We start from the raw sequence: 27,807 nt of genomic DNA on the forward strand, positions 1-27,807 counted from the left end.
CAAAGTCGCTCAGGTCTTTACTCCTGCCCATTTCTCCTGCATCCAACACGCTGACTACGAGAAGTGATTGTTCTCTTACCATCTAATCTACCCAGACCTTGATATGTGCCCTTGTTTGGAAATGATCAATGTTATTCGGTTCACCTGTGAGTGGTCATAAAGTTTTGGCTCATCAGTGTGTATATACAATATATGGACAAAAGTATTTGATCACTCCTGTTTTTCAGGGTTTGGGCTAAGCCCCTTATCTCCAGTAAAGGGCAATCTTAATGCTTCAGCATACCAAGACATTTTGGACAATGCTATGCTTCCAACTTTGTGGCAACAGTTTGGGGAAGGCCCTTTTCTATTCCAACATGACTGTACCCCAGTGCACAAAGCAAGGACTATAAAGACATGGTTTGACGAGTAAGGTGTGGAAGAACTTGACTGGCCCGCACAGAGCCCTGACTTCAACCCCACCGAGCACCTTTGGGATGAACTGGAACAGAGATTGCGAGCCAGGCCTTCTTGTGCAACATCAGTGCCTGACCTCATAAATGCTCTACAGAATGAATGGGCACAAATTCCCACAGAAACACTCCAAAATCTTGTGGAAAGCCTTCCAAGAAGAGTTGAAGCTGTTATAGCTGCAAAAGGGGGACCAACTCCATATTAAAGTATATGTATTTGAATACAATTCATTACAATGTAATGGTCAGGCGTCCGAACACTTTTGTCCATATAAATATGTATGAACAAACTCAACTGAATTCAACACAGATCTTTGGAGGCCAGAGACTCTCTGTGAATCATGCAGTGTGTCCAAATTATCCCTGGTGCTACTTTCCTCACGTGCGCAAACAATCCAGTCTGACTGCCACTCATAGCTCTTGCCCTATCGCTACATAAAGCCACGCACTTCTGCCACGAAATATCGCGATCTTTGAAAAAGTCATCAAGGGTTTTAAAGATCTTTGCACCTGTAGTTTGCCCCGGCAGTGGTTTGCAAAAAAGAAATTCCTCGCACATAGCACCACTATCTTCGTATCGCACAAATGCCAACAGTTGCGTATCATTCACTATATCAGTCGTCTCGTTGATTTGAATTGAAAATCCTTGAACCTATCTGACAAAGGAATGGTTTTAATTTGTTTGCACATTCTTCATTTATCATGGTTTTACACATGTCTATAGCTGCTGGCAAAATTAGCTGCTCTGTAATTGTATGGGGCTTTCTGCATTGGGTAACTTTGAGTGTTACCAAATATGATGCTTTGAGTGCATTTTCACTCACTTTTGCACTCTTTCTCATGAGCATCTGTTGTCCTTTGAAATCACGCAACACCTGTTGCATATACTCAATAGGTTTAGCCTTCAAGAAACTGTGAAGTGTCTCCATATTAGGGGTGTGTGATACTGCAAATTTTTTACAGATCCGATACCAAGTAAATACAGGGCCAGTATTGCCGATACCGATACTTTGTACTTAAACAAGCAGCTTATGTGCTTTCATGTAGGGGCAAGCAGTGTGTCATCTTATGTTAAATCTGAATACATTTTCTGACCACTAAATGAGTTTGTGATTTTTGCTTTCCACTGTTATTTAATTATGTGCATATTAAAACCCAGAACAGATTTTAAGCAAAGTTAGGCAAATAAAAAATATATATTAACATAAAATCTGCACAAAAGAAAAATCAATATTGAATTTACATTCCTTTTCCCTTCAGTCTGAGGTTTTTGTTCATAAATAATTATATAATAAAAAAGCAAATTTTCCCAAATTTGACTTTTTTAAGAACAAAGTGCACAAAACTATTACTAGGGAACAAATGTTTAAAAAAGTCAAATTCTTCCTTCCCAGTTAGAGGTTTTGTTCAAAAACAAAAATATAATAACATTGCACCTCTCTGGCTTTTTTGAAAAAAATAAAGTTATTAAAGTTACAAAGTTACAAAATTATTACTGGAGAACATGTTGTAAAACTTAAATTCCTCTTTTTCAATTAGACTTTGTATTCCGTTTTTGTTCAGAAACAATATCATAACAAAATAAAAATTCTTTAGTTTTTATAAACAAAGTGCACACAAATGTTTGAGAAAAATAAAGTAAATAAGGTGCAAATATATCTATATGTAGATATATCTATATAGATATATCTATATCTAAATGTAGCCTAAATACATCCCAGTACCCCTTTGACAGTTAACACTAAAGGATTATTATATTCTGCCATTTTCATATTTGTTTTAAAATATTTTTTTACTTCCAGTTAAATAATTCATTTAGATAACACATTGTAATGAGCTGACTGTCTTAATATGGTCTATATTTAGATATATATATTATATATCAGTCTGCTAAAGTAACAACTATGATGACTAGTATCACTTTGAAAATTAACATTAACTAAAATTGAACATGCGATATGACTGAAATATTAGTTTCACTGCTGTGTAGGAGCTACCTGGATATTCTTTGACTCGCAGAAAAGATTCTGCCAGCGATTCTTTTGTCTCTGTGCCGGTGTAGCAGCCGATTCCGTTCCCTTTAGGAATTCAGGTTCCCCCTTGAGAAAGCCATGTCTGTTCACGGAAGCTCCAGAAGCACCCAAGCACAACTGGATGTACGGAAAGCGAAATAGCCCAAACGTGCTGCCGCTAGTTTCAAATGTCTTGGCGCACATACAGTAGCATACATTCCTGTTAATGTTCTGTTATTTTAATGTCGTTTCCTTGTTTTTGTCTTTTGCAGTGGTCATATGTCGCATTTAGCCTACACCATTAATATGTCTGAACCCACGTCCAAACTCAATGTTTTTTGTTGTTTGTTTGTTGATTGTTTTGAGACAATACATTTAAATTATTCTCAAACTCTGTCTGCCGAAAAACTTGCTGGTAAGTTCATATATAGGCATAGGAATAATGCATAGGCTAGGCATTTTTGTAGCTGAGGTAGGCTACTTTGGGGAAAGACGCAGATCCTTGTAGCCTATAATTTTGCCACGCAGGGTTATTCAGTTAGTGAGTGAATGAATGAATGTTTAAAAGAACGGAGGAAGGAAGTAAGGATATATATATAGTAAACTTTATACACGTACAAACAACACCCATTTAAGTAGTCATTTAAGTCATTTCCGTGCTTCCGTAAACAGACATGGCTTTCTCAAGTGGGAACCTGAATTCCTAAAGGGAACGGAATCGGCTGCTACACCGGCAGCGGTCTGCCTGGGGGATTTCTCTCCTCCTCGGCATTCTCCTTTTCGTGATTTTTTATATGTTTGTATATATTGGTGGTGTTGCCACAGTAACGAACAGCTCTCTTACACACATCGCATTATGCAATATTTTCATTTTCGCTTGTAAAATAACTCCAAACAGCGCTCCTCTCTCTCTCTGCCATACTCTCGCTCAGCGCAACTAACAGTTTGCTAGGCGCTGCTGAGTCACGTGACAGTAAACCAGTAGAGCAGAGAGGGGAGGGGCAACAGAGTGAGCAGGCAAGACGTAAAGGTAGCTGTGCTTTACACACACGTGTCTACTTTTTGATGAAATGGGAGTAACGTACTGAACGTAGAAGAAAAACTGGAACAAAAGAATCGATCTCATCACGCTAGTATTGATCAGATAGTGATAACAACGTTGGTATTGATGCTATCGATATTTGGATCGATCCGCCCACCCCTACTCCATATGCCGCAATAGTTTCGACGGCTTCATGGCTTCATTTGAAAGCAGCGTTCAGCATATGAAGCACAGTGGTACCTCCTCTCCTGCTTTGTCAGTCGTAACTGTAAATCCATATTTAATGTAATACTCACTGTATTTTCTTTTTCGTTTTCGCTTCCCTGCTTCGTCTGAAGTTGTAGCTTTGTCCGAACAGCATGCAGTAGAAGCCTGTCCCTCTGTCGTGGTATCTGTCACTTTCCTTACTAAATACCGATCCATGTTGCTGCTCACTAGCTAACTTCACGTCAGTTACAAACGGTAGCTAACAGCAGTAGACCAGCAGACCAAATTTAAGTTCACTGAAACTATTACTTGCCGTCTAAACCTCAAAATCACATATTTTCCTGCCTTCTTTTAGATGCTAGTCTATTTCACGTGCGAGATTGTACGTTACGTACGTTATGTGTAAGGATATGACGTTATGGACGCAATGCATTAACATTAGCACAGGCTATGATAGACCTGATAGGTGCAAAACTAGCCCATCCGGTGTCAGCTTGGATCTCCTCTATACTATTTTAGTCATTGAATTCATTATTCATAACAATGCCCCAATCATCTGGAAATGTGAAAATAAAAGTAAAACGTGCTTGCCCACGCTCTCCCAGATTGACAGTGGGGGTTGTGCAATGGGACCGGACATCGATGACAAATTGGGAATTCCAAAAATTCGGGGAATTGGCCATTCCAAATTGTGGAGAAAATGGAAAAAAATACTATAGGCTGGAATGCATGTCACGGACCACCTGCAATGCCGCCGCGGACCACCGGTTGATAAAAACACATATACAGGGTTACTTTAGGTAAGAAAAACAAGGAGCTGGTATCAGTAAGGATGACCCTGGTAAATTGGCCCGACGCCTTAGTTTGAAATAATTGTAACAGGTTCAGTTTGGAGAATAATGGGGAAATTCAAGTTGTTTTGAGGGCTAAAAATAAAGACATATCAAGAGCGGTTTGGAGAATAATGGGGAACTTCAGGGTGCTTGAAAAATAAAATAAAGATGTACACAAAGCGTGAAAATAATGGTGTATTGAAAAAGCATGCTAGAAAACAGGAGAAGAAGGTGTGACACTACAGGAGGGGTCTGAATGTAAGTTCCAAGACAGGAGGGGCTAAGGTAAAGACAGAAAAGAAAAATGTATTTGGGGGTTTTTTCCGACTGCTTTTGGGATATGACTGATGACATTACTGCTCCGCGGACCAGCTTGGTTTACTGTATGTGATTTGCGCACATATACAATAAACTCATTGCATCAGACTCTGAAGAATATTTTCTGTACATATTTTCTGCGATTATTTTATAACATTGTTTTATTCAGAATTGTTACAGCACAAGTGTGAAGGGAGCCGTCAGTGTATTCGGCCCAGACCACGCCTACCACACCATCATCAACTGCATGTTCTACTCTGACCCTGCCAGGTAAACTTTACTTTATTCTTTTGAATAATTTGGCAACAGCGATTGTAGCCAAGGCTATTAGCTAGTTTCTGTACTGTTGAAACTATGGTACGTTAAATAAAATTTGGTTTCGGGATACGTTAATTCATGTTAACCGACGACCGCAAGCACAGTAAACCCAATAAACAGGTTTTTATTTTCGAAGATAATTCAGGGCTCCCGCTCGTTGACACAGAAGACTGGAACGACACAGCTAGTTACAACAGTCGTTTCAAAAGCACTGGGCTAAAAAACATTGAGTTCACGAGGTAACCGCCTTTGCAAACCAAGGACATAGGAAGTATTCTGGGCTACTCGCCGCACGCTATTTTCGGTATCAAAATCTCTATAGCCTACTACTGAACAGTGTTCTGTTCGAGTATGTCGTAAATTTTCAGATATAACGTTAGCTAAATTTCGCTGATCGTTAATGAACAAGCTAACGTTAGCTAGCCAACTATTCTGTTACTGACATATTGCTGAGGTAAAGTTAGTATCAGCTAGCTAGCTAGCTGGTAATACCGCCGGTTGGAGAATTATGTGCTTATGTAACCTGAACATTCAAAGTATCACAGCTCAGTAAGCTATGCTGACAACCAGGGGCCAATTTCTGTGTCAACTGTTGTGTTAGTTTGCTGGGCACTAACGTTAATGTAAATGGATACCTAAATGTTTACAGCAGCTGGTTGTAAATTGACAAAAACAGTAGGACTAACCCATAGTCACAGACATAGATATTTATTTTTACACAACAAAATCTGAAACTGATGAAGCTGTGGTGTTAAGACAGGTCCGCTACCCAGACAGTAAACAGTTGCGTAGATTCGCCTTCTTCAATGGTTTAACATTGAGCTACCACTTCCGTTAACACGTCACCAGAGTCTTAATTAAACATGCTATTAAATAGTAGGCAGCCTTCTAATTAGTATGCAGTATGATGCGGTAAATACTTTCAGTATGCAATAGAGAGTTCAATATCAGACTCTCTCCAACGCAGTGACGGCTGGTGGTGATATTGGGTGGGTGGGCTAACAAACGCATTACACCCATCAATAGTTCACGCTGCAGCATCACAGCCGCGATACCAAGTTACAGCAACATCACTAGCCTATATACCCTGTCATAGCAAGTGCTCTACAACAACACTACAGAGAAGTACCCACAAGAATGGCCTGATACTAAAAAGCTCTCTGTCTCTCTCTCTCTCTCTCACACACACACACACACACACACACACATAAGTGCTCACACAAATTGGTACTACAGTAACATTGTACGTACCATCTGTACATCAGCTGTCATTAGTCAAAAGTCAGTGGCCTGTGGGCTGAATCAGAGCCGTTGATTTAGGGAGTTGCGTCAACTCTAATAGGACCAATTATTTCACAATAATGGGATCATGGAGGTTAGAATAGTTCCTAATAGTGGCTAGTCACCTGCAGCGTTTGCCGTTCTTTGAGGTATAATCCGAAGAAAAAAAATATCCAGAAAAAATATCGATAACCTAAATTTGAAGAACGGTAAGGGATTCATTTAACGGAGTATTTTCCGTCATTTAGCTACCATTTTTAAAAGCTTTGAGCTTTGAATCACCTCTTAACCTCTTATTTTAACCAACAAAATAAGCATTCAATATATCATCACTATATTAGATTGACAGATAGCTATTTGACAATACTAGCTAGCTAATGTTATTTGACTAATAGCGAAAACGTTATCTAGCTAGAGAGCTAGTGATAGTTAATGTCAGTTATTAACTAACTATTGGCAGCCACTCTTTTTTAGCTACTCTACTTTTCAGGGGCGCCTCCAAGGGGTGGCCATGCCCCCCCCCCCCCCCCCCCCCCCCCAAAAAAAAAATGTCTAGCCACCCCACTAGCCAATTTTTAAAAAAAATATTTTTACATTTATTTAGGCAATTTGTCCAAGATCGAACTGGAAAAGTGCGTATTTTATTGTTTTTACTGCAGATTTCAGATGTTTGTTTTTTCCTCTTGTAAGATGGATGTGTTTAAGTCCGGTCTCCCTAGGTCGCTAGATATAAATTAGCTGGGTACGTTGATTGCGGATAGCCTATTAGCTAGTTGGTTACATCACATCATTTAGTAGTACATTGCCATTTAAAACGTAACCGTGTTTTTATTGTTTCTATCCAGATATATTTTGTCATCTCCATTAATCGTGTTTAGGCTTAGAGAATCAAATTATCTACATAGCTTTTACCCACAATTGCATTGTATGTAGCTAGCTAACATTAAAAAAAATCACTCATGCCAGATGCCACAGCTTTCTTGTGTCACTTACCGTACGTTCACACCGGGAGCGGGGAGAGCGTCAAAATTCGCTCTGGCCGCACTGTCGACAACGCTGTTGAAGAAGTGGACGCTCTGACGTAGATAGGCGGCTACAAGTTCGTTTGGAATGCTTCGGCTTGCAAACGTTATTTAAAGGGGCCGTAAAGCAAACAAACGTGTCGACCGGTGTCTTTGTGCCGATTGGCCACAAGTAGTTAACCTCATGAAATCTGTAAATGTGAAGGTACGAAATCGATCGATGAAGAAAAGAAATGAACAATTATAATTACATGTTTGGTAACAAAAAAACTAACGAAATAAACTAATTAAAAGCCATTTTTGTGGTGTGACTTTTGTATTGATGCTAAATGCTAAGTGAAACTTCAACATGCAGTTTATAGGATACGTTTACTAGCTCTGGTCTTTAGTTAACGTTAACGTTAATTTATGTGTAGCACACATATCAACCTCTCCTTGTGCTTGGGAACTAATGTTTGGTGGGAACAAAAGTTTACACCATTGTGTTCTCTAGAACTCTCTAGAGCGCAGTACTTCTATTCCATCATAGCCCATTACCATAAAGTTGCCCAGACTTGAACTTTATTCTGACGCCCACAACGCCCAAGAGTCGCCGCCAACGGTCATGCCGCTGCTCGCCGCCCAGAGACGCTGGCTCACGTAGAAAATGAATGACTTCCGGTCGCTTTGACACTCTCGCCGCTCCTGGTGTGAACGTACGGTTAGTGTTGCCAAGTGTCCCGTATGATACAGAATCGTTTCGTAATGAGGAGAAAAATATTGTGTTTAGTATCCATAGGTTTTAACTTCAAAGATTTAAATCCATAAATTCAGTTTTTTTTAGGGCTTTATCCTGTTCGATATTTTAAACAGAAATGAAGACGAGTTCGAATTAATATTCGAATTTCCGTGTTAAAATGTTTTAAATTCCAAGGCTAAATACAGGTCCTTCTCAAAAAATTAGCATATTGTGATAAAGTTCACTATTTTCTGTTATGTAATGATAAACATTAGACTTTCATATATTTTAGATTCATTACACACAACTGAAGTAGTTCAAGCCTTTTATTGTTTTAATATTGATGATTTTGGCAAAAAAGTAAAGAAAAACCAAAAATCCCTATCTCAAAAAATTAGCATATGTCATCTGACCAATAAAAAAAAAAGTGTTTTTAATACAAAAAAAGTCAACCTTCAAATAATTATGTTCAGTTATGCACTCAATACTTGGTCGGGAATCCTTTTGCAGAAATGACTGCTTCAATGCGGCGTGGCATGGAGGCAATCAGCCGGTGGCACTGCTGAGGTGTTATGGAGGCCCAGGATGCTTCGATAGCGGCCTTAAGCTCATCCACAGTGTTGGGTCTGGTGTCTCTCAACTTCCTCTTCACAATATCCCACAGATTCTCGATGGGGTTCAGGTCAGGAGAGTTGGCAGGCCAGTTGAGCACAGTAATACCATGGTCAGTAAACCATTTACCAGTGGTTTTGGCACTGTGAGCAGGTGCCAGGTCGTGCTGAAAAATGAAATCTTCATCTCCATAAAGCTTTTCAGCAGATGGAAGCATGAAGTGCTCCAAAATCTCCTGATAACTAGCTGCATTGACCCTGCCCTTGATAAAACACAGTGGACCAACACCAGCAGCTGACATGGCACCCCAGAGCATCACTGACTGTGGGTACTTGACACTGGACTTCAGGCATTTTGGCATTTCCTTCTCACCATTCTTCCTCCAGACTCTGGCACCTTGATTTCCGAATGACATGCAAAATTTGCTTTCATCCGAAAAAAGTACTTTGGACCACTGAGCAACAGTCCAGTGCTGCTTCTCTGTAGCCCAGGTCAGGCGCTTCTGCCGCTGTTTCTGGTTCAAAAGTGGCTTGACCTGGGGAATGCGGCACCTGTAGCCCATTTCCTGCACACGCCTGTGCACGGTGGCTCTGGATGTTTCTACTCCAGACTCAGTCCACTGCTTCCACAGCTCCCCCAAGGTCTGGAATCGGCCCTTCTCCACAATCTTCCTCAGGGTCCGGTCACCTCTTCTGGTTGTGCAGCGTTTTCTGCCACACTTTTTCCTTCCCACAGACGTCCCACTGAGGTGCCTTGATACAGCACTCTGGGAACAGCCTATTCGATCAGAGATTTCTTTCTGTGTCTTACCCTCTTGCTTGAGGGTGTCAATGATGGCCTTCTGGACAGCAGTCAGGTCGGCAGTCTTACCCATGATTGCGGTTTTGAGTAATGAATCAGGCTGGGAGTCTTTAAAAGCCTCAGGAATCTTTTGCAGGTGTTTAGAGTTAATTCGTTGATTGAGATGATTAGGTTAATAGCGTGTTTAGAGTACCTTTTCATGATATGCTAATTTTCTGAGATAGGAATTTTGGGTTTTCATGAGCTGTATGCCAAAATCATCAGTATTAAAACAATAAAACACCTGAAATATTTCAGTTGGTGTGCAATGAATCTAAAATATATGAAAGTTTAATTTTTATCATTACATTATGGAAAATAGTGAACTTTATCACTATATGCTAATTTTTTGAGAAGGACCTGTATAGGCCAATCCAGTGGCAACTAACTAGTAATTGGAACGTGTATGCAGAAGAGGGCGTGAGAGCGAAGTAAACAGAAACAACAATCCATATGAGGATTTATTACCGAAAAGTGCAGTGCACAAAAACACTCCAGGCCTAGCCTTCTGTATCAATCAAAATCAGTTAGCAGAGATTGGGCTGCCATAACATTAGGCTAATAATAACAAGCACAAACATTAAACTGTGCATCCTAGCAGGCTAACATAGCCACATTTACGATTTTAATACAACTCCAACAGATTACCAGCGATTGTCCAAAAAAAACTCAAACTTAAAATGTCCTTAGCCTACCTGAGAACAACTGAGGCTAACTGGTACATTAAATATGTTCAAATACGTCTACTGCAAATTATTTGCCAGGAACACAAGCCGATCAGCATGATCGCAGTCCAGAGCATAACATTTTTTATTAACTATTGTCCCAGCAGTGGAGAAGACGCGCTCCGAACGCACTGACGTCCCGGGAACGCTAAGATACCTCACTGCCAGCTGTGCGAGGTAGGGATATTTTGTTGTTCCCGTCATCTTCCACCACAGCAGTGGATTGCTGTCGGCTGGCTCGCAATTCTTTCAACAATTTTAGCATTCTTCCATTTTTGGTTCATGATCTACGTATTTTTATCTCTATTTTTAAAATTGGCAAATAAAATTTAAATACATGCTAATAATGTTAAAATCGAATTCATTTTCGAAACACGTGTTAATTAACAAATTCGAATTTAAGGTGACAGCCCTAGTTTGTTTAAATCCAAAAATCCAGATTGTTCTATTGCATTTGGCCATTAAAAGAGAAATATCCGAGTCTGTTTTCGTGAAAATGAATTGCTGTTATTAGATCCCCACCCCCGGCGGTTATCATGCTAGAGCCACCCCAAGATTTTCACTGGCCACCCATGGCCACCCCACTGAACATTTTCTGGGGGCGCCACTGCTTTTGCCGTGATCATGTGATTAAAAGAAATGTGCAAAACAGACAGTCAATAGATGTCAGTTACTTGTATTCTAGATGATGAATATATAGTCTAATACAGTAAATGATCTACTTTCGCCGGATTTTCTCAGATACTTCTCAATAGTTTCCAATGAAAAACAGCATTCAAATTAACCAGCGAGGAACTATTTGAGCTCCATAAGCCACGTGACCGCCTGAGACTTCCGGGTACTTCAATGGTGCAACTCTCTCAACGGCTCTGGGCTGAATGAATTTAGCCCAAATGATCCACAAATCAAGGGGGTGTGCCACGACACCTGTCATTCACTTGACACGAAGAAGATGAATGGAAGCTGATGCTACTGTGTGTGGGCTGTAAAAAAAAAAGCCCATTTAGTTATATCTTGTGTTCTTGTTGTGAGTATTTGGTGCTGTTGCTGCTCTAGGTTCCACCAAAATTTAAAACAAATCTGTTCTAAGGTTTTTTTTTTGCAATAATTTTCTCATCTTTATTCTAAAAGACAGGGAGGGCTTAGTCCTGTTAGCCCATTTATACCAGCCATCCCTGCTCCTACGCCCTTGATTAAGAGACATGGCCAACAGTACATTCTCTGAGTCAAAGCACTTCCAGTCAGCCAGTTCACTTTGTCATACCAGGGCCCTCATTTATCAACAGTGCGTACGCACAGATCTGTGCGTAATAGTTCCGTACGATCATTCCTGCGCAAAGTGTGGAATTTATGAACTTGTACTTGTGCTTAGGAATGTGTGTACATATACGCACATCTCTGACCATGCGTACGCACAACACCCAGTGGTAGAATAGCAAAACTGCAAGTAGAAACCATTGTGAATGTGTGATGTGAACATCTGTCTAGTATTGTAGTTGATCGATAATTACTAAATTAATTAATTTGTATAATTACAATCAGACATGTAACCAAATTGATGCAAAAAGGTATAAAAGCACACATGGGATTTGAAAGGGATTTGAAAATGTAACATGGCTCATGTTGCATTATTAGAAGTTTTAGCCTACTGTGCGCTCCGCAGGGAGCGCGTTTTCAGAGAGCATGCTGACTTGTTTGCGGAAAGTACAGAGTGGCTTCTGAGCAGGTACCGCTTTCCAAGAGAAATATTGCTCGATTTATGCTGTGATTTGGGACCTATGTTGCAGCGCGAAACAAAATGCATGAAAGCCATTCCTGTTTATATACAAGTTCTATCCACCCTGGGATTTTTGGTTACCGGCACATTCCAGCGTGAGGTTAGAGGCAGATCCGGCATTTCTCAGCCATCAATGAGCAAGATATTGCCTGCAGTGTTGGATGCAATAATTTCCCTGGTCCCAAGCTACATTGAGTTCCCTTACACAAATCTGCAGCCACCCGAAGTCAAACGGGGATTTTATGCCATCGCCGAATTTCCTAATGTCATAGGTGCAGTAGACTGCAACCATATAACGATAAAAGCACCATCCTAGAACGAGTTTAACAGGAAGGGGTATCATTCCATCAATGTTCAGCTCATATGTGATGCTTGTTTGACCCTGTTAAACGCTGTTGCCCGGTGGCCTGGAGGAATGCACGATTCATTCATTGTGCAGAACAGCTATGTGGGCCTTCGTCTATAGGGAGGAGCTGTTGAAGATGGATGGCTTATTGGTGAGTGCTGCGCAACACGTTTCAAATACTATTACTGGGATAAATTAACATGTCCTGTATCTCATCTAACTTGCATCCTTAGGTGATCAGGGCTATCCACTGAAGCCATGGCTCATGACCCCATTAGGCAACCCGAGAACCCCGCAGGAGCAAAATTACAACTGGGCCCATGCGCGCACTACATGCGCAATTGAGCACGCAATAGGTCTGCTGAAAGGTCGATGGCTGTGCCTGTCTAGCACGGGGAGGACACTCCAATATCGGCCTGAAAAAGTATGCAACATCGTTATGGCGTGTTGTGTGCTCCATAACCTGGCCATCAGACGAGGTGTCCCCCTGCAGAAACCCCCAAGACCAGACGCACCCAGACGAAGAGCCTGACGCAGTGCCCCTTGCACCTCCTAATGCCATTGCCGTTCAGACGAGAGCTAGGATCATACAAAGATTTTAGGCTGCCCATTAGCCGGCTTCAGTGTGTGTGTGTACATATATTTGCACAATGACTCATCTCACAATTATTTGCCAGTCTTAAGTTTTATTAACCATTTGGGATGCACATGACGCTATTTGTTTCAGTGACTCATTGATTTCCATTAATACTCTGGAAATGGTGTTCAGTTGCTCTTATTTCACTTATAGCCTTGGTTGTATCTTCTTGATTTTTTAGGACCGCGTCTGTCAAGACCCTTGGCTCCCGATGCACAGAAGACTGTGCAGATGGCCGTGGCTCCTCCTGCATCACCACCACAGGAACGGACAAACTTTCAGAATAATATGGAAAACATTTGTTGGTAATATTGTTTGTAACATTGTAATTTTTTTTAAATGTAAACTTCTACTTCATGGTTTATCATTTCAAGTTGCGATACATATCGAAATAAATGTGTGGAAACAGTGGCTTTGTTTTTTTACCATCACTTTGGATGTTCAATGATCCAGCTTGCTCTGTGGGTACCACGGTGTCACTATCTCCATGTTCTATGATGCCAGAAAGGGCTGCTTTGCCAATGATACTTGCAATCCTCGTGTCCAAAGCCAAAATCTCGTCCGTGCCTTTTCCTCCACCGGTGGTCGAAATTTCTCGCTTGTATTATTTTGAGGCTCTTTCTTCTTTATTTCTGAAGGTGTCCTCCTCTCAGACCCGACACCATTAACTGCATCTGTGACCCTCTCCCATGCTGTATTTTTTTTCTTGTTAGTTATACCTGCGCTCAGTGAACTAAACAACACCTTTTGGTTGGCTTCCACTTCTCCGACAAGTACTTCAATTTCTGTTTCTGTGTCTGTTTCTTACGCACATTCTAAATTTGACTCCTACAATAGAATTTAGAATCCTTTCTACGCACTGTTGATAAATGAGGGCCCAGGAGAGCTGAAACGATCAGTTATTGCTCCCTGACTTTTGAACTAAATTAATGTTGGGCGTTCATCTGCCTTGCCGTTTAATTCTGAGTCTCTCCTCGTAAAGGAAGACCATCAAAGGACTTCACCAAAATCAGGTCGACAACATTAGCAACACCTGCCATTTTGTACCTGCTAGTGGGGTCATTCCTATGTTCCCCAGCTCTAGCACATGTAGCACATAATGGGAACCTAGTGGAGGTCCTACAGTGGGGGTCATTCCCATGTTTCCTAGGTCCTATATTCCGCAGCTCTTTCCTAGGTCCTATGTTCCCCAGCTCTGTCATACAATAGATACACTCCCCTGCTAGATAGGTAGCTGAATAGATTTTCCCTCTATGACCTATCTTAAAACAACCTTTACTAAAGTGAAACGAAAGCAAGTAACAAACTCAAGAACTCTATATTTACAATTTTATTTACAGTATGTACAAGTAGAAATGGTATAGCAAATAACAGAGAAAATGAGCAGAAGCTTATGTCTTACGACTTCACCTGCCAACACTCCATATAGACTCAGCTTGAATTCCTCCAATGCCTGTGAGTAGGCATGTCACGATACCAGAAATTAAGTAGTCGATACCATTACCAGTGAAATTCCGCGATTCTCGATACCCAATTTGATACCACGGTAAAAAACAAAAACAAAACAATAAATCCCATGTACTTCAACATACACTCCTTTATTAAAAACATTTGAACATTACAAAAAACAACAGTGACATGTAGCCTTCAAGTAAAAAATAAAAAGAAACAACTATTAACATTACAAAAAAGAAGTGCTATTGAACCCCAGAGACGCACGGCGTCAATAGGTTGTGCTTCCAGGGGCTATGAGAAAAAAAATCACGTTAGATTATGATGACCTGCAAGAAATTACTGCTGAATGAACTAGCTGTGAAAGTGAACACTCTAGCCTGAACATGAACACTCTTGATTTGAGAGTTAAGTAATGTAAATAAAATAGACTATTACATATTTAATTGACAAACTTTTCTGAGACATTTTAGAGGAGACTGGGCTTCCTGTGTAGTCTTACAGCAGTCGCCTTGCCAGCCAGCTAAAATCATTAGCTTACTGCTAACAATGAGATTAGCTAGCTAGTTAGCCACCTTAAATCGTCTTAAATGTTGACATTAGACTGTCAACAGTGTTAGCAAAAACAGATTAACTTTGATTGGCTTGGCTAAATTAACACAGCTAGGTAGGTAATAAAAACATGGCAATCATTTTTCAAACCTTGCATTTCAATGACTGCATTATTCAAAGTTATTTAGACTGCTTGCTTGCTGGCTAAATTACACATGTAATGAAAATTATGTAGTAAATAAGCACATGTTGAAGCACATGTTAACTGTTTGTTAAGTTGTTGTTAGTTGACAGGTGGTTAAATATTTAAAAACTGGAGTGTAATTGCTAAAAGTAACAGATGATGTTGACATAATGTAGGACAAATAGCATATAAAATAACTAGATTCGCTACAATAGTAATTTACTATTGTAATATTACCTGACACTTAGCTAACAAGGTTGCCAACTAGGCCTACAACACCTTAGCCCTGACAAAACTCACTGTAAGTGATCTTGCTGCTACAATAGATAAGACTAGTTACATTAATGACACTTAGCAGTTTGCAAATAAATAATAAAGCTATCCAGCTATGCTAAGAGAAAGATCTCCCTAAATGATATATTGTGAATAAAAAAGCAAAGCATATTAGCTACATAAGGCTATGCACAAATGACTAAATGTTGTGAGCTAGAGGTTCCTGCCAAAATGAAGGAAACACTTGAGCAAATGAGAGATACAAAGTATATTAAAACACATGAAACTCTGAAATGAGCAACTCTGAAACAGTTGCAACTGCAAATATCAATCTAGGGCATGAGCAGGCAGTTTCATCAAGAACAGTCCGTCGAGAACTTCACAGGGAGGGATACTATGTTCATGTTGTGGTGCGTATAGCCCTTATTACACCTAAAAATGCATGTGAGGAAAGTGGTGCAAAGAACACAGGCAGTAGTGTATTGGGCGATGGAACAAGACATGGTTGAGAAGAGGTGCACTGGGAATGTTGTGGCAGACAAATGTCCTGTTAAGACACTTTATGTTTGTGTTTTCCTTTATTTTGGCAGTTACCTGTAGCTAGCAAGCCAGTTGTAAAAACAGACATAGTAGTTATTAAAAACAAACATAATATGTTTGTTTTTAATAACCTTTCTTTTAATCATAATCTAATAATAATCTGATAATAATCTAATATTATTGACTTCCTGTGTGCCTTTTTGATTGTGTTGTACTCTGCCTCATTTGTGAGTCGCTTTGGATAAAAGCGTCTGCCAAATAAACGTAAATGTGAATGCAAAACCCATCTTTGTTCATTTGTATTCCTCCCTCCGCTTTCCCTGTCTGTGGTAATATTGATTAAAACTAATCAATACATAAACTCAATCAAAAAAATCAATACAAAAACTAATACATAACTACAATGATATTCACGTAAACCTGTTATCTAGCTGTTATCTATCTAGCTGAAAAGGCACCACAATTATGCTGAAATTGGCGATGTTTTAATTCACAAATATATCTAATTAATAGAAAGATTTAATCCTTAAACATTTTAGTTCATTTGATTTAGCTCATAGATTACAGTTACCCACAGGAAGGTCGTGAAAAATACATTTTGCCACTGGAGGTACCCTTTAATGACAGCTAGGTGATATGACACTTCTTACCCATCTTCAGCTATTATAACAACGAGGACTACGGAATTTAATTTCACAAATGTACATTGTACTATTTGAAACAGTAATATTGTCGAGAGGGAAGCACATTGCAGGAATGTTGACAAAAGGTAACGTTTAAAAGTTACCTTTAAGCAATTGGCTCAACTACAATTCCCAGAATACCTGCACATCCGCTCCCACAGTTTGTAAACAGTAGAGAATACATGGAGCTGACGAAAATATCGCATGGAATTGTTAGCTAGATAACTAATTGTGTAAAGGACTAGTGCAGCTTAGGTATTGTTAGTGCACTAAAGTGGGAAAACACTGCCCTGTTTTTATTTTACTGTACATTACATTTATTTAGTGAGGCTGCAAAAAAAAACACCCACCCTACTGCTTTTGATTTTGGAGATCTTAGCTAGCTTGCTTGCTAGCTGACTAGCTCTCTGGAGCTAGTTAGCTAGCTAGCTGGTGCTGTTGGTTCTGATTTGCAACTTAAACACGGAACAAGTCCTCCGCTGAATTTAAGTTTGGGACGGGGTGTCCTTCTCTGCTGACCCTGCTGTGGAACCAGTCATCGTGTCACCGTGTCACTGGTCCGGTTCGATGGGGAACTGTCTGTCCTCTCAAAACGCCGATGACTTGTCGTTGCTAAATGAATCTGAAGGAGCCAGTCTACCGGGAGAGCCGCCACCGCCTTACCAGGTGCAGTTAGGGGAGGGGGGCCGAATAGCTAGCTATGGAACTATGTCAACTCCGGAGATTTTAAAATAACTGACAGATATAGCTATACGTGATAATTAAAGGTGTAAGGTTGGATAGCACAGATTAAAAGCGTATCTAACAGACCTACGTTGCCAGTTAAAAAAATTGAAAACAAACATTAGCAATCAGGCTGTCCAGCTAGCTAATGGACACATACAGTTCAGTTTCAGGTGGTGCCATCAGCAACATGAAAGAACGTGGCACTTGTGCTTTGGCATAATTGACCCATGGATATGCCACAAGAACACCCGAGTGAATATGCAAGTGATTGTTGCAAAAATATGTATCATGATGTATGATGCTGTGGCTAGCAGAGTACAGAAGAGAGTAAATACAATGTGATCAGCCGCTCTACACAGTGTGTGAGGTGTTACTCATAACAGTGCTCTCCCCTCAGTGTGTGAGTGAGGCTAACATGGTTGTGTTTTTTTTTTTTTTTTTTTTTTTTTTTGTAATATTGTAGATATTGTAATCTGAACAATAGGTACCTACAATGTCATTCAGTTTTAAGATGAAACTGTGTAACTGAGTAATCCTGTGAAGGGGCTGACTGGAAACAGCAGTGTGAGATGAAGGGTGCTATTGTAGGTTAAAAGCAAGAGTGGTTTTATGTGCAGAACCTAGCGATATGGAAAGCCGTTTTGTAACTTGCACGGTGAGAGATGCAAATAAAATTAGGAATACAAAGAAATACATAACAAGCCACAAGAGATGAAGACTAATGAGTGCATGCTGGTATACCTACTGATGTATGTAATATACTTATATACCTTTATCTTTCTTTACAAATAGATGTAGCGGGATTTTCACATTTGTGACTATGGAAAAGACCAACAAATCTCTAGCTTTGAAGAATCCCACACAAAATGTCAATGGGTCATAAATATGAATGAGGATATGAAGTACCAGTTTCAATCATCATTTGTACTTTTTTAAAATGAACGGCTCCAGAGTAACTAAAATCGAGACAACTAGTTCCAAAAATCACTGTGTCCTAGGACTGGAAGTGTTGATTGAGCCTTGAAACAGCAGAGCCACATCTTTTAGCATAAGTAGTGAGTCAAACAGAGCAAGGCAACAAAAAGTGGTATGGCTCTGTGTCAGCTATTTGCTGATTGAGTGAGGTCACTTAAGTGGTGTCAGCTCCAAGTCTCATAGAGTCACAGTTGGTAGGGGTTACAGATGCCATTGAACTACAGCTGATTCATGTTCCCATATGTGAGTGTCTCTAAAGCCCAAGCTGGAATAAACACAGGAATCAAAAAACAAGCAGACAGTGTTCATATCGCATGCTAGGTCATGCTGACTGTGACTCCTCAGCGCTGGCACCTTTGATCTCCACTACCTCTAATGCTTAAGTTTCTTGGAAACTGCAGAAGTTTCTCAAACTGAGTGTGGATTGTTTAGTGTGCATGCATTATGATTTGTAAGTGAATGTGTTCAAGATGCATCAAGTATCTCTGGTGGAAGCTACCGCACCTGAAAGATGTTTTATGTTTCGTCTTCTTGATCCAAATTGAACACCTGACTTACAAATTGTGATAGATACCGTTGCCAGTTAACAATTTGTCTTTGTGCGCGCGCGCATGTGTGTGTGTGTGTGTGTGTGAATATGAATGTGTGTATTGATGCCTAGGAACAAGCCCAGGCGCCAGTGTACTACCCAACCCCTAGCCAGACTCGGTTGGCCTCACAGCTGACTGAGGAGGAGCAGGTTCGCATTGCCCAGCGGATAGGCCTCATCCAGCACCTTCCTCATGGCGTCTTTGACCCCGGCTCTGATCCCTCTGACAAGAAAGTCAAGGAGTGAGCAGCAAGCCTCCTCATTCTCTAACCTGCCTTAATCTGCCTTGACTTATTCTCCAACCTGCCTCATCTCATTCTGTAACCTGCTTTAACCTCCTTCATCTCATCCTCTAACCTGCCTTAACTTACCATATTTTAGTTTCTAACCTGCCTTAACCTGCCTCATCACATTCTTTAACCAGCCTTAACATGCCTTGTCTCAGTCTCTAACCTGCCTTTTACTGAAAGCTTCTTTTACATTCTGAAAGTGTTGTATTTATTTGTATCAGACAGTCAAACGCAGTTCCTTGAGGCTCATATATTGGATAGTGTCTGCTCTAGCATCTGAATTTCATTGCACCATCACCATGCTAATGTCGGTATTTTTAAATGTATTTGGCTGATTCACATAACAGTTGACACAGGTAAGCCAAAGGAGCAGATGCAGAGCCCTCTGGGAACTGAGATGGCGTAAATTCCCTCTGAATGAAATTTTACTGGAGTGTCCTCAACAGCTCACACCACAAAGTAGCAAACGGTCTTCTGTGGGGCTGCTGAGTCCATGACTTGCACATAGATCTAGAGTCTAACTGAAATGCACATATTTTAGTTATTTGAGAACATGCAGAGCCCATGGAAAATTCCTTTATTACTGAATATTAGAGTTGGGATGGCCAACTGCAATCCCACAGGGCCTGTTTGTTTTCAATGTGCTTTAGCGCTTGATTGTTTAATTGAAGTCATAAGCTGGCCAGGCAGACAGAGCACTTAGATGCATGGATGTTAATATAAACCCAATGGGCTTGTCCTGCTCATTATGCCTACTAGAGCCTATTCACACTCTATAAAGGTTCAGAGATCTCAGTGTAGTTTTGCTTAGTGAGTGGCATGCATCTCCCTCTTCCCCAGGTGTGTGATCTGCATGATGGACTTTGAGTATGGAGACCCCGTACGGTTCCTGCCCTGCCTGCACATCTACCACATGGACTGCATCGATGCCTGGCTTGTGCGCTCCCTCACCTGCCCCTCCTGCATGGAGCCTGTTGACGCCGCCCTGCTGTCCTCCTATGAGACCAACTGACACCACACGGGTAGAACTACTAGACAAATGGGTGGGGTGCTGGAGGGGGAGGGGGTGGGGCAGGTTCACACCCAGGGACAGAGAAGCAGAGAGCTGGATTTGCTTAAAGGACTGGATCTGTGCTTACAGACCAGAGAGATCCTTCCTCTCCAGCCTTGATAACTTATGTGATTGTAGCTCAGAAAATGACTTCAGTGGAATTTAAACAATGTCCATTAGCTCACAGGATTCATTCTACTGTTCCACCCCATCACACCAAGGCCTGAGGTATAAATTGTATGTAATAGAGAATATCCAGCCCAGACATCTCCCCATTGGCTCTCCCCAAGCTGGCTCCGCCTTTATTTTGTAGCATGTGGAGATGAGAGGAGTTTGGGCTCAATGGCTCAGGCTAACAAGGTCCTCCTTCAGAGCCTCTGAAATGTAGTCATTCACTAGAATGCACTTTGTATATTGAGAAGGAGATTTAAAAGAACATGCAGGTTTCTAAAGACATTGGAGAAAGACCCCTCCTCTAAAGTCCCCTCCTCTCCTTTATGCAACATCACCAAAGTTGGCATTTACTTCACAGGTTTTGGGGTTTTTGCAAGGGGTTGATGGGTTTAGTTCCCAAAGCTGTGTTTTGCATTAACGTAGGTTCAAGCATATTTTCCTAATATGCCCCGCCTGTGTCTTGCATTACAGTGTTGAGATGGAATGTGGAAATTTTGGATATTTGTCAATATGGATGTTGGTCACCCACTTCAAAGCAGTCCTCAGATTTCATGTGCATTTATCTCTCCAGCAATTCTACTTTTCAGGTTTACAGTAATAGAACTTTATAGTAGGAAGCCTTTTGCCCACTGAAACCTGTACCTCCCACTCCTGCATCCTCTGTGATGGCCTTATGCTAGAGCTTAAGGAAGTGAAACAATAGACAGCATGACAAATATACAACTTATCTGTGTCAAAGTTGTGTGCAAAAATCTTTAATGCAGCTTGAGAATTCTTGGTAGATTAGATGAATGGCAAAATATATTAATATATTCTGCCTATTCTTTAATGCATTGTCATTCTGTAATGTTGCACGTATGCACGTATACTGTCTAAGCCATATTGACATGGCAGCAACATTACTAAATAATAACAGGAACCTAAAATTATAAACATGTAAATTTCACAAACCTGAGAACAGCTGGGGAAATGGGATAGCTGAATCACTCAAGGCCGTGAAGTGATCAAAGGAAATCGAAGCTCCTGCCAGAAACAATTGCTTCATAGACACTCCATCACATCTCTTTTTGGGCTTGAGATAATCATTACATAAAAATCCTTGCAGAAATATCCCCAGACTGTCATGTGGTTGAAATTCCTGGCTGCTATTATTATTATTTTTATTTATTAAGGATTCTGTTCTTTATAAAATGTGCATAAGAAAGGCACAGCTTTTAAGAAACAAAAGCCACAATAAAGGTGGGTGCCAAATCATTCTGTATCATTGCATTATGTTCATTCTGTGAATTTGCATTGTGTGCGTGTCTTTGGCAGTAGTTGCACAGCCATTTCAATCAATTTTCACTCCACAAGTGTAATTTTGAGTCTTGCCAAATAACTAATTTATGGGTCAAAGATGAGACTCTGTTAATTCCAGTGCCAGGTACAGTGCTGTATTTCAAATAGAATTGTGTCTGTTAGTATGTAAATCCAGCATATTCAGAGCAAACCACACCAAGAAATGAATACTCTACATATATTAATAAAGTCTTGTTAGTCAGAGGGAGGCCAGCAATCATCCAAAACATATTTCTGAGGACCTTTCATCATTGCAGATAAAAGCACCATTTTTAAATGCTACTCAGTCTGAAAAGAATAATTGTATTATTGAATAATCTTACACTCCACACCACTGTGATCGGCTAATCAATATCAGGATTCACTGCAGAGACAAGATTTAAGTGACACATCAAGTCATCATTAATGCAGACAGCGTCCCAGGTAATATGTGTACTAAAATCCAAATCATGTTAACGATGGTTACAAAGTACAGTTAGTTGTGACAACAGGAAAATCACGTGTGAATCAATACTCATTTCAGAGGCCTACGAAATAACTGTATTCATGTAAAATGAATGCTTGTCAAGCACACCTTAAGACCTGATGAAAAGAAAGATGTATAAATGAAATGTGACATTTTCCACCTTCATGCATGGAAAAATTGCTCTCTTTAGCAGCAACATTTAGTCACAGCAAATAAAACTCTGTTTTATCAGTTACACAAGTTACAGGAAAGCTGTTACTGAAACATCTTTCAGGAGCCTTTCTGATCTTGATGTTTTGACTTTTTAAGTTGAGGATGGACGAGGTTTGAAGGATGGTGTTTGAATCATGTTTCATCGAAATGCATGATCGTGGTCTCCAGAGCTAGGCCTAGTAAGCAAGGTGAAATCTAATGCTAAAATACCAGGATTATCACACACATAACTGATCCATTTGGTAGGTAACTCACTCTATGTTGCAACTGCAGTTTCAAATGGAATCTCAAAAACTCTGCACCAAGTTACTGAGAACACCTTCATTTACTAGAATGGAAAGGTTTCTGTGATTTGGCCAAAACGCCAAAACAGTGATTTGATTCGGATCTTGAGGTCGCCATTCAATGAAAGCGTTTTCTAGACTAAACACACACTACATGTGCAATGAACACTGGGAGAAATGCTTTTTTTTTTTTTTTTTTTTACTTCACAAAGATTCAGGTTACACCATTTATCAGGTCTGAACAGAAATGGTAAAAACATCAACTCAGCAGGACACAATTCAGATGAAACAGTTATGACAATAATATAATTCCCTATTAATGCTAAATGATTCAGAAAAAACTGTCAAGATTTTTTTTTTTTTAATTTCCATGTACACTCAATACGTATGCTCAGTGAAACACGTATGAAATATTGGTTGTCTGTTTGCTCTTGTCTGTTGTGATGAAACTGAAAGCCAGGTCATTTAATAAGAACAGTCACAGCTGACCCCACCACCTGCAAAGGCAGGAGGTAGGAGTCCTGGCCAAACGCAGGTACCCTGTACAGGGACGGAGAAGGGGTAGTAAGGAGACAGTTTATTTCACCAGAGGCCTGGTTTTGTCATCATCGCCACACTGGTGAGCTTTATACTTTTTGACCTCCGCCATATATTTAGTCCAAGCATCTCCTTTACCAGCCTCGACCTGGAAAAGAGAGGGGCAGAGATTTTTTGGCATGGACAATATTTTTGGAGAGCAGCAAACGATTTTGAGCAAGGTGTACAGTATATTCACGTAGAACAATCTGCAAAAACGCTATACTCTTTTTCAGAGGCAGAACAGGACGCATGTCCTACAACTGTCTGTGATAATTATTACTTGATAATAAGTGGAAAGGTAATCTTCCAGTGGAAGACCTATTATACTTCACCAAGTTGGATACTTCAGGTAACTGTCTACAACGTGAACTATGAATTGAACTTAAGTTATAATTTTTCAATTCCTCCACATTGCAATACTAATACAGGAAGTTTGAACGATCCGGAGAAAGTGGAATCAACCTGAAAAAGTCCACACAGGTATGAGTGTTTTACCTCAGGCTCCAATTTCTGCTTCTTGGCAACCATTCCAGTCTTGAGGGCTAGCTTGGCACCTCCTCTCCGCTTGCCCACCTGGTTTAGAGGACAGAAGACTGCAACTGTTATACGGTGTCCTCTAGACCCAATGGGTCATGTCTATTAAATAAGAGAATAGATGCTTTACATTTGGACGCCACTCGCCTCGCAAGAGGGCTGTGTTCGTTGCGATATCTGACAAGCCTGACTGTAAAATCAAGCCAACTGCGTGCCAAGAACTGGACATTCTCTAGGATACATTTTATAATTACTGTTTTTATTTATTACTATCAAAACTCAAATGTCTTTAAGTACATTGTACAATTTCAAGTATTCTTTGTAATTCTATCTGCCCAGTGCCGGCCAGAAGCAGATGGGCTCCCCCTCTGAGCCGGGTTCTGCTCAAGGTTTCTTCCTGTAAATTAGAGTTTTTCCTTGCCACTGTTGCCTTAGGCTTGCTCTCAGGAGGTCTCAGACCTGGGAAAAATGTAAAGCTGCTTTGTGACAACTTGTGTTGTAAAAAGCGCTCTACAAATAAAATTGAATTGAATTAAAAGCCAAGTCAAGGCTAGTTTACATTCTGGGTAGCTAAAAGCCCGGATATTATACGGATTAGATATACATTGATTTGTTCCGGAATTGTCGCTTAAAGAGCTAGCAAGCGACAGAGGGACTAAGATCATTTTGGACCTCGCTTGCTAATGACACAACTTCCTACACACTACACACTTCCGACACAATTGTAGGTGCATTATTGTTTGCATGTATATAATTGTATAAATATATCGCTGGTGAAAGACAAGAATTAATTTATCTGTCTTTCAAATTCTAGTTAGATACACATGGCTAATTTGCAATGGTTTGCGTGCAACTGCCACATTACTGCCAAACCCCTTACAAAGCTTGTCACGCTAAATGTCTTCTTTTCCTGTGACGACTGCCCCTCCTCCGTAGTGTTCTTATTATTCTGTCCTTGTTCCATCTCCCTTTTCCGTCTCTCTTCCTCCATTTTTTTCTTGAACATCTCCATGAAGCTGCCGTCGTTGGCGAACGCGTTGCCTCCGGTCGCCTTTCCCATCTCCGCCGGACTGGCAGGTGAACCAGGACTGTTGCCGCTGGAATCGCCGCTACTGCTGTTTTCATGCGACTTCCCGGTACTTCGTTTGGCGTCCATGTTTCCTGATAATCCTATGAATATGTTCAACTCCTAGTCGAAAGATCCCCTTGATTTAGTATGATTTCTGTTTATTTTTGTGTCTATTGATGTTCCTTGGCTCTGTCACCATAAACCTGTTAGCCAGCCACACAACGCAACACTAACTGAAACTGTCGATCTTGGATATACAGATAACGAGCTTGCTAAATTAGTAACTGGCTGTCTGTCGCCACAAATGATCGAAATGGCTATATAAGCGTCACTTTCGAAAGCTAGCTGGACAAATATCTAGAACTACTACTTGTACGGGCGAGTCTTATGGAGTGCCAAAGTAGCTCGAGTCGCTAACGTTAGCAAACTAGACATTAACTACAGGCTCAGCTCAAGATTGAAAAAGAGAAAAAAAACATTCTTCTGTAAAATTTACTTTTAGCTTTCTACTAGCAGAAATTTGTGTGGTGTGGATGAACTTAACGTATTTCCCAGCAAAGAAAAGAACCCGATTATATTCATGTATTTTTCTAGAAGTTTATTTCTTTCTCCTACATGCAGCCATGTTGGATTTTAATAATTTCCTGCCATAGCGGAAAGTGTGGGGGAGCGGCGGTCATAAAGCCGGAAGTAACTATACATCACCTTAAAGAGCTCCACTAACTTGGCGGTGCAAAGAGCGGTGCCCCCTCACATGACAAGCTATTTTATCTGGGTGGTTCAGCTGATCAAGTGAATCTGCGCTGACCATGACCCAGTTAAGTGAATTTGCAGTGATCCAAAAGAATGAAATCTGTGCTTCTGTAACCGGCTCGATATTTTGTCTGCTTTGTGTTGCACTTAAAAGTAGGAGATCAACGACGACGTAGCTGCATTTGTATTTATTTCGGCTGGACTGCAAGAGACACATTTCTGAATTACAATCACAAATGCACTATTATTTTCTCTGTGTTTGACATTTACAAATACAACTTATTTTTTTTCTTTTGCCACTGTGGATATTGCTTTTCCTGAAACAACGTAACTTATTTTTCGTTTTCGATACGACTTTGCTCTGTCCAGCTGTACAATGTACAATAAAATTAGCCTAACATACAACAGTTTTAGAATGTTTTTCGTTTGTGTTTTCGGTATCTTGTTGGCACTTTGTGTTGTGTTTAAAAGTAGATCAACGACGACGTAGCTGCATCTGTACTTATTTCCAGCCATCTGCATAAGAGTGTATTTGAAAAAGAAAAGGCCATGATTTACAACGTGGAACGAACTTCTCCACCTCGTTCATCAGAGTGTAATAGGAAAGGGGAGAAATATGGATGCGCAGGTGACTTAACCCTTTGTTAGACACACCCCCTTTCCAAGTGACCTCCCATGAATCACTACAATCCCAAAATGCCTCAACACAGGAAGAACACCGGCACAATCCAACAAAATAAAAGCAGATAGGCGATCACAGAGAAATGGATAGCTAACAATAGATAATACCAGCAAAATGGATAAGAAATTCTAGTGAAATAATCATATCGATATTACTCCTGCTACACTTCTATAGGCTGACCCTTAACATTGTTTACCAGAAAGTGACATGAAAGTGACCTAAGTAGTTGAATAACATGGCCAGGGTCGTTTTATTGTGATATTTATATTGATATCATTTGTCCACAGGCTGTCCGTAACAGCTTGCATCCATTTCAAAATGCTGGCATTAGCAGCTCTTCCCTCATCTCCAATGCAACATCACTAACACACATCTGCCAAGCTACTCTATTCTGGAACTTCAGGATGCTTGGCTTTTCATATCAGTATTACCTGTTAGGTGCAGTTTGTATGTGCTCTATGTAAATTACTCTAGATGAGACCACCTGTTAAATGACAAAATGTTAATGTAAACACATGCAATATTTCATCTTACAAAGAGCTTAACATTCAACATACTGTAGTTTAAGGATTTAGGAATAAAATAATAATTATTGACAAGACACATGATACTTTGCTCACTAGCCATTGCACTGATTTTGACTAGAGCTCTGTTTCAACAACCAATGTTTTTGTTGCTTGTTAGTTCACATTATTTTACATGGTGGTCATAATGCAGATTCATATAGCAGTATGGTAAAATGGCTAGGTTGGCTGCTATTAAAATATGGCCATAAGGTCCTTTTCACTGTTGTCAGTAAGACCTTGTTATGAAAAAGCTCTGACTGCATCGAGACCTTATTCATTGCTATTCATTGCTCAAGAAGTCCACAGAGCAACAGCATTGTCATTCATTCATTCCATGAAAACAGGATCTTGACCAAGGCTGTTGTTCATCATTGTAAGCAGATATCAGTGTCTGTCATGATTAAATGCATTGTCATTTCAGCAAAACCTTTATAAACAGTAAATATAACGGCTGCACTGCAAGAGACACATTTCTGAATTACAATCACAAATGCACTATTACTTTCTCTGTGTCTGACCTTTACAAATACAACTTTTTTTTTCTTTCTTTTGCCACTGTGGATATTGCTTTTCCTGAAACAACGTAACTCATTTTTCGTTTTCAATACGGCTTTGCTCTGTCCAGTTGTACAATGTACAATAAAATTAGCCTAACATACAACAGTTTTGTTTTTTTCCACATCTTGTTGGCACT

At 40.2% G+C, this 27,807-nt stretch overlaps 2 protein-coding genes across 2 annotated transcripts; one reads left to right on the plus strand and one right to left on the minus strand.

The window, feature by feature from the left end:
- The first annotated feature begins 16,979 nt into the window (after positions 1-16,979).
- Positions 16,980-20,430, plus strand: LOC118793972 (RING finger protein 11-like). Its single transcript, XM_036552098.1, has 3 exons — positions 16,980-17,490; positions 19,187-19,356; positions 20,245-20,430. The coding sequence occupies exons 1-3, from the start codon at positions 17,392-17,394 to the stop codon at positions 20,414-20,416; spliced, it is 441 nt and encodes a 146-aa protein (XP_036407991.1). The 5' UTR covers positions 16,980-17,391; the 3' UTR covers positions 20,417-20,430.
- A 2,773-nt stretch (positions 20,431-23,203) lies between these two features.
- On the minus strand, positions 23,204-26,312 carry LOC118793971 (telomerase RNA component interacting RNase-like). The gene is made up of 3 exons (XM_036552097.1): positions 24,924-26,312; positions 24,005-24,082; positions 23,204-23,615 (listed from the first exon to the last, which is right to left on the minus strand). The coding sequence occupies exons 1-3, from the start codon at positions 25,197-25,199 to the stop codon at positions 23,508-23,510; spliced, it is 462 nt and encodes a 153-aa protein (XP_036407990.1). The 5' UTR covers positions 25,200-26,312; the 3' UTR covers positions 23,204-23,507.
- Positions 26,313-27,807: the final 1,495 nt, after the last annotated feature.

The sequence above is a fragment of the Megalops cyprinoides genome, chromosome 19, assembly GCF_013368585.1.
Source record: "Megalops cyprinoides isolate fMegCyp1 chromosome 19, fMegCyp1.pri, whole genome shotgun sequence".
NCBI classification, from domain to species: Eukaryota; Metazoa; Chordata; class Actinopteri; order Elopiformes; family Megalopidae; genus Megalops; species Megalops cyprinoides.